The sequence below is a fragment of the Gavialis gangeticus genome, unplaced genomic scaffold (genome assembly GCF_001723915.1).
Source record: "Gavialis gangeticus isolate Ggan-Ray unplaced genomic scaffold, GavGan_comp1, whole genome shotgun sequence".
In the NCBI taxonomy this organism is placed as follows: domain Eukaryota; kingdom Metazoa; phylum Chordata; order Crocodylia; family Gavialidae; genus Gavialis; species Gavialis gangeticus.
In genome coordinates this window covers 9,367,740-9,375,270 of record NW_017729009.1, presented here as the reverse complement: position 1 = coordinate 9,375,270, position 7,531 = coordinate 9,367,740, and the positions used below count along the sequence as shown (strand labels likewise).

Here is a 7,531-nt window from a genome sequence, read left to right as displayed (position 1 = left end):
CAGTTAAACAACAGACAATACATTTTAGATTATTAAAACATCTATCACAATTTTAAAGCATCATGAACACAGAAAAGAAATTAATATAGTTTTAAATAAAACAGAACTGCCCTCTCAATTCCTTGCTATTTTCCTTTTCGGGCTGCAATTGCCAATGATGGCTTTTGGCAGCACACCTGCTACTAGAAGCACTCTCCGGAATACTCATTTTTAAAATTAAATTAAATTATCTTTAATATTTCAAATAAAGTTTATGGTAAGTGCCTTTACTCCCATGAACCTTCCTCACACTAAAAGGGGTAAGATATCTACAGCTCAGAAAGGCTACGGCTGGAGAGAAGGGGTAAGCAACTAGGCAGAGGAACCAAGTAGGGCCTTACTTTTCTGGGTTGTCTGGGAATTTGATTCGCAGCTCTTGGTTTTTGTAAGACCTCTTCTCAAAAGTAAGAATCATCTTCTTCACTGAGCTTTCATCCAGCGGCTCCTCCTAGTCAAGGGGGAAAAAAAACCCAGAGCTTAATCCTTCAAAGATGGCTACAACAGCAACTTGGCAAGACGCAAGAGAGTAACAAGCAGAGCATGCTGGCTGGGGCCAGCCTGGGCCCAGATCAAGACATGATACAGCAATGTAACGAATAACAGGTCCTGGAGGAAGCTCTGTGGAAGTCTCACTGGAGAACATTTTCAGATTAAAAAGTCAAGTTAGCAAGATATGTTTCCATGAGGCCCATGTTTACGTGAGAGCATCTGCTCTACACATGAAATGTTTCCTAGCGGCACTGACATGAACTGCGGTCCAAGGAAGTGACCTTAAAGGTCTGGCACTACCAGGTACAGCAGAGGCAGCCTGCCTTGAGGGGGCTACTCTTGGCAGAGACAAGCAGGGCACTCGCACAGCCTGCCGCAAAGTCTCTCCTATTCTAGCCAGTCAATGGGGCATTTGCTTCTGTCCATTCATCCTCAGTCTCAAATGCTAGGGAAATCCTGCATTATCTGTCTCAGGCATCAGCAGCAGCAGCAGTGGCAATAGCTCAACATCAGAAAGTAAAGGGAGATTTCAGGGAGATGAATGCTGGCAATGCTGCACACGAAAGACAATGATATTTTACAAACCCACGTGACTGCAGCAGTGAATCTCACTTGTTTTCCATCAAACAGGACAGAGGTAGCAGGAAGCAAATATCTCCAGGATTCACAGCAATCTGCACATCACATTTATAAAGTGATCTTTTCCTTGCCCTTTGGCAGAAGGGACTGTCCTGTATCGGATTCCTGTCTCCTGGGCTTGAAATCATTTACCCTTGACAGCTGCTACCCCACACCGCTGACCCAAGCCCTTTCATCTGTAGAAGGATGTTTGCTCATTTGCTGCTGCAGACCTAGTGAGGGGAGGGCAGTTGAAGCCGTGTGGCTGTGAGTACTGACGAGAGTAATGGATTTAGAAAACTAATTAGAAGCCTGAGGCTTTTTCCCCCTCAGAAATTTGAGAAGAGTTAAGCTGTTTCAGCCTAAAACAGATATTATTTGGAAAAGTTCCCTCCACACCTGCACAGAGTATTTTTAGCTCTCCCCTCCCTTCCAGAGAAGCCAGCTTTGGATTCAGACAACTCCACAGCACCTTTTTCTTCCCTTTGAAGTCCCAGGGTGAAAACCACTCTGCTTTGAACAGAGGCTACTGCACTTAGCAGACAACCCCTCCCTGCAGAGCATCAGCGACCAACCTCCTCCTCCTCCTCCTCTCCCTCTTTGTCCATTATCTGAAGGAGTTTCTTCTTCTCATCGTCAGCTTCCTCCAAAGCCGTGACATCCTCCTCCCGATGCCGAGTGCGCTCCCGTGAGCCGACTTGCTTCCGCCGGGCTTTGATCTCCTCCTCTTCCTCGTCGCGGGGTCTTTTTGTCCCCCTGTTGGGCTAAGGTGAGAGAAAACGCATGTGGGAACAGAGTGAGTGAATCGAGAAGGTTTGCCCCCGGGGCCGGCTTGCATCCCGATGACAAAGCTTGTTTGTTTTGCACGCAGCTGATCAGAATTGCAGATTTGCCTACAATACATTCACCCGCTTCGAAAACTGGAAGGGAAATTAATTCAATTCACAGAAATAGATGAATGGCACCGGCAAGAGCTGTGACAACATCCTACCTGCTTTGACCCTCCAACAACAACCACTGCAAATATCTGCATTGTGAAAAAAGCTGCCAGTACTTCAAATCTGAGCACTGGCCAGAGAGACCTGACCCTGGGGTTGTGAAACAAACTGATTGCAAGTCCTTGGCTCCCAGAGGCGATCTCTCAAGAGCAAATTCCCATGTACCTTCACGTTTTACAGGTAAAGGCCAATTCATTAAAGTGTCCGGTGCTGCGCACACACCCCACAGCTCTCCCAGCTCACACCCAATTCTTCTGTGTACCCTAATATCACCCCCCTAAAGACAAGGGGAGTCTGGGGACACAATGAATGCAGATTAGACCCTGTATCTGCACACCCAGCTCAGTACTGTTATTCGGTGCAGCTCTGCAGAAGATGGACCCCCCATCCTAGACAGAACACGTGCACGCTAGGGGTTGCTTGCGATTGCTCATTTTCATCCAGTTTGTAGTCACTAGGCAAAATTAAAGATTAAAGATAACCTGCCACGAACAAGAAAGAACACGCACTCCTTCCTCATTTAAGGTGCATCTGGAAAGCCCCAAAGGGCTTGTGTTGGGACTTCTCACCTTGGCAACAAAAGAAATATTAAAATGAATCTCCCCTGTCTTTTGCAAGACAAGGAAATGGGAATAAAACCTCTCCACTTTATGCTGAAGAACTGCAGTGGGTTCTGCTCCTAATTGTTTTAACTGGTGTCTGGCATTAACAAGAAACAGATTTTAAAGGGAAGCGAAAATCCCTTCCCCGTCCAGCTGCTCTAGTGTGGGTTGCATGGACTAAGGAAACAAACACCCTGCGAGCTCATCACTCAGCCACGATCTTCCATGCTGTGCAGGGGAGGAAAGGCCTAACATTTTATTAAACCACAGCAAGCTAATATCTACTCTCAAAGCCCCCCCACCCCCGGCCTTCGTCAGCCATCCAAAGGCACAGAGAGAAAGGCACAGATCTGCTTTGCAGGTTGTTATCTGCCACCTCCAAGAACATGGCAGCTGCTGCCACGCTGCAAGCCCAACTCTTCTGGAATCGCAAATCATCAGCGGCATAGAGGGAAGGGGTGAGAGCGCTGTTCCTGCCAGGTCCCCAAAGAGCACTGGCTTCAAAGCGGGCCTCTGCAGCTCCCCGGCCGGGGAGGAGCTCCAGCCCCCGGGGGGACACTCATTCTTTCCGGCTCATAAGGCAAGACCTGCTGAGACTCTGATTAGAAGGAGTGTGCCACCACAGACCAGCTCAGAGGCAAAGCCAGGGAGCAGCCCATTTCTTGTTAGTCAGTCCTGTATATACCAGTGAAAGACGAGTTAGTGCGAGCGCACCTGCCGACAGAGCATGCACATGGGCACCGGAGCAGGCCTGCGGAAGAACTGGTTTTGCTTTTTAGATGGACATAAAAGCAGCCCAACTAGGGGCTGCTTTAGACTGCACTTGTTTAAACTAAACTGGTTTAAACTAAACTGGTTTAGTTTAAACCAGTACAAATTGCACTGCTTGGATGGGCTGCAAAATCGAGGTCTGCAGAGCTTCAACGTGAGAGACTGCAGGATGGTGCTGGCAAGCACTAAACCCTGGTGTCCTGCCAGCTGTGTTCAGCATGCTACTTGACAATATACTCCCCTGCTGCTCCGCCTGCAGCCAGCGTCGCCCCGCAGCTCATGGGCCGCGTTATGCTGCAGGTTCAGAGCCGAGGTTCCCTCCCTCCCCATCAGCATGTCAACAGCTGCTGAAGTGACAAATGCATGTATGTCGCTGTAGACCATTTTGGCATCCACAGGACTGGATGCTATTTATTTTTTTAATTTAAAAACAAAACAAAAAAAGCATGCCCTTACATGTCTTCAGGGCATGGTAACGGCTTAGAACGCCGCACGGATCAACTTAGGAACAACATATTGTCTACAGCAGACAGTAATTTGAACACTCCCCTAGCAATTAGCAATACTCAGCGTAAAACCAAAATAAAGATGCTCTTCTCGCTAACACTGCCGCAGGGAGAAGCTCAGGTAAACAGATGTGCCGAGCACAAGCCCTAAATAGTCACCCCCGGTGCTGTCCCACACAGAGGGAAGGATACCAATTCAATCGCCCCCCTTTGCCCCCCATGTTAAAGCCAAAATCATAAGGGCAGAACAGCCCTGCAAGTAATTTCCAGAGATCCTGATTCTCCCCGATTTAAAAAAAATCCCCAATTTCTGGCTTTAAAAAAAAAAAAGGAATGCCAAACCCACATTTTTCCATGATTAAAATAAAACACTACTACCTATATATTAGTGGTGTTTCATTTTAATCATGGAAAAATGTGAATTTGGGGTTACCTTTTTTCAAAAACTGAAAATTGGGGATTTTTTAAATCAGAGAAAACCAGGATCCCTGGTGATTTCCATTGGAAATTGGGCCTGACTTCTGGAGCCCTGGAAGAGTTAATACAGCTTTTGCTTTGCATGCCCCCCTGTATGTCTTAACCCAGACTTCAGGCTCTCAATTCTCTGCCTCATTTTTTTAAATTAAAAAAGCAACGAGACTATGGCTGTAATGATGGACTACGGCAGCCAGTGCTTTGTCGGATGTAAAGTAATGTACCATAGGAAGAAACCACCCCACCAGAACAAATTCTAAATTAAAACTCCACCATGAAACCAACTCCATTTCCTCTGAGCGTGCAATCTATATTATCAGCATTTACAATCTGCTTCAACCTCAATTATATTATCTTTTTTTTGGGGGGGGGGGGGGGAATAGGAATACATCTATAATATGTAATAAGAGTCATTATGATAAATTATGAAAACGCCTGGAGTGTAATTATTAATGCTGCCAACTTATTTGCAGCAGCACGTAATTGAATTCCCAGAAAAACTTTGTTAAACAGGAGTTAAGGTTTAGCACAGCATCAGTTACTAAAGGGGGGGAAACGTCTCGCTAAGCACACTGCAGTTATAAAAGGAGCAATAATAAAATCCAAGAAATCCAGAGCTAAAGTAAAATGCCTGGAGTTCTGCTCATTTAAAAGTATGAAGATGCAGAGTCGCAGTGGATTGATTGAGATCAGCAAGCCTTTATTTCAATTATTGATCTCAATCTCGTTTTGCATTTGTCGTTTTCAGCTATTTTCTTAAAGAAAGGTTGATTCTTGCCAGCTGGTAACTGGTAACACACTTCCAGTTACAGAGAGGCTTTACACTAAAATCGGTACTTTTGCTGACCAGGAACATGATATCTGTTTAAGTCATTATCCATTTTAACATACATTTATGCAGTGCTAAATATTGCACCTTTTACAACACCACTCCCGTGGTAAATACAGGCTTTACTTCCTACAGAATGTTCTTTTTTTTAACTCATGAATTGTGATATGCTGCATTTAGATGGAAATTTAATTAAAAATACACAGGAACAAGAGTTTAAAGCTGTTTATTCAATTAAAAATAATAGCACGTGCTGGTTTATTAAAACATGTTTTTCATGTCAATGCGTTAAGTGATTTGCTCTGATTGTTTCTACTCGCCGTAGAGGTTAGAATTAGTGTCCTGTATATTTAGAACACCCTCTCTCTCTCGGACAAATTGGAAGAAGAAAAACAGCTTTCCTGCTTCTACCTCCCAGTCTGCAATTGAGCTGGCCCCAGAGCAGAACTGGCTCAAGAGTGGTGGAGAAGAGGAGGCACATCACTCCAAACAGTGACTTCCTCCCCAGCAGCAGTCTGACTTCCTTGAAACTTCAACCCAAGCTCTCAACACTTCACTATTAAAATTTAACTGAAATTCTTTTCCCCGGATTGAAATTTCCTCATAGGAAATTTAGGCCTCACTGTAGATAAGCAATTTCAAATTTAAATTTTAACAAGTTTGTTTTACAAAATGGGTTTCAGTGAAAAATCATTTTTTTTCTAAAGCAGACCTTTGTCTGCTCTGTGCAGTTATGATACCCGGAGGATGGCACCTCTGCCCCTGTAGCTAACATTTAACCTTCGCATTATATTATGGTTGCTCTCAAAACTGCGCGGGTCTGCTTTTTCAGACACGTCTTAAAAGCTATTCCAACCAGGAGATCTTATAACACCCTCAGCTCTCCTGTGAAGTATGAATTTTCATTTCCACCTAGGAAAAATTTTACAATCTTTGTATTCTCCTATGCCTGAGGAAGGGTGAGTGTCCCCAAAAGCTTGCAAATTAAGACTTTTTTTTGCAACTATCCAATTGGTCTAATAAAAGATGTCACCTCTGCCACGAGTTCTGATTCTTAAAAGCTGGGCATACGACCTACAGCAGGGCGAACACTGCTTTGCACAAGTCTTGAATGGCACAGGGATACATGGGGACCAGGAAGACTATCCTTAATCCCAAAGAACAGGGATTAAGAGCCTAGGCTAAGATTAAGCACCTGTGTGATCTTAGATGTGTTCATTTCTGCAGTCCTATGCTGCAGTGTTGCTCTTAGGAGGTGATAAAGAGAACTACAGGGCATCTTAATGTCCATGTTGTTGCAAACCTATTTAACGTTTGCAGTCCCTCCACCAGGTTGCACCCACCAGGCTGGGCAGTGTCCAGGCAGGTGGCAAACCACACTTTCAGCTGCACACGGCCTAACCATGGGAAATGAAGGAACCTCTCAGGCTGGTTCCTGGTCCCCTGCCCTCTTACAATACTTCCTGCATCTTTTTTTTGCAGAGTTTTTTGTAGGGCTGTCCCTGTACCCTCCCAAAGGGCCTGCAGGGATTCAAAAGGAGCACACTTGCACTGAATGCACTTTTAGGTCTGACATCTGCCTGGGTCTCCTTGCAGATGTGCATTTTGGCATAACATTTTCCTGGTTTTTTTCCAATGCTCATCTTTCCCTGGCCCCACCTGAAAGGCCCACAAAAAACAAGGAAGAGCCAACGTGGAAATAAAGCAGCAAAATCAAACACACACACAAAAATAAAGGAACAAGGTGATAGGGGGGGTGATAAGACTTTCCTTCTTGCTACTTTCTTTGTTGCAGTGGTTTTTGGGAACAGCCAAAAATTAAAGACATTTCAAGCCAAGAAGCAGGAAGGTTCAGAGGATAAGACCTCTTCAAAGGGGACATTTGGCACCCAGGCCTTTTGCTTTCACATGCACACTTAACTCAAGCCCTATTGGATCCAGCAGGCAAAAAAGGAAGGGGCAGTGGCAAAAGAAAAATAAGTCTCAAGGCCATGGTCTCTTGTCTGTATAGGAATTAGGCTGGACGGGTCTCACTGCAAAAAGCTATAGGATTTTAATGATGCAAAGAGAATAAAAAACTGAATTTTTCCTTTAATTTTCTCTATTATTTTATCTGATTAAGTAGAGGTGGGGAAAAAGCTTATTTTGAAAGCTACTACCTTTGAGATTCTGCAGGAGGAGTGTATCATAGCTGGGGTGAACTTC

The 7,531-nt window shown here is 44.7% G+C and overlaps 1 protein-coding gene across 2 annotated transcripts in view; it reads right to left on the bottom strand.

Annotated features, from left to right (window-relative positions):
• CTNNBL1 (catenin beta like 1) overlaps positions 1-7,531 on the bottom strand; it is a 79,694-nt gene that overhangs the window by 61,642 nt on the left and 10,521 nt on the right. For both annotated transcript variants that reach the window (XM_019509944.1, XM_019509943.1), the window contains exons 2-3: positions 1,722-1,910; positions 381-487 (exon numbers count right to left, since the gene is read on the bottom strand). In XM_019509944.1, coding sequence (XP_019365489.1) covers positions 381-487; positions 1,722-1,910 — 296 coding nt within the window. The remainder of the gene's footprint in view (positions 1-380; positions 488-1,721; positions 1,911-7,531) is intronic.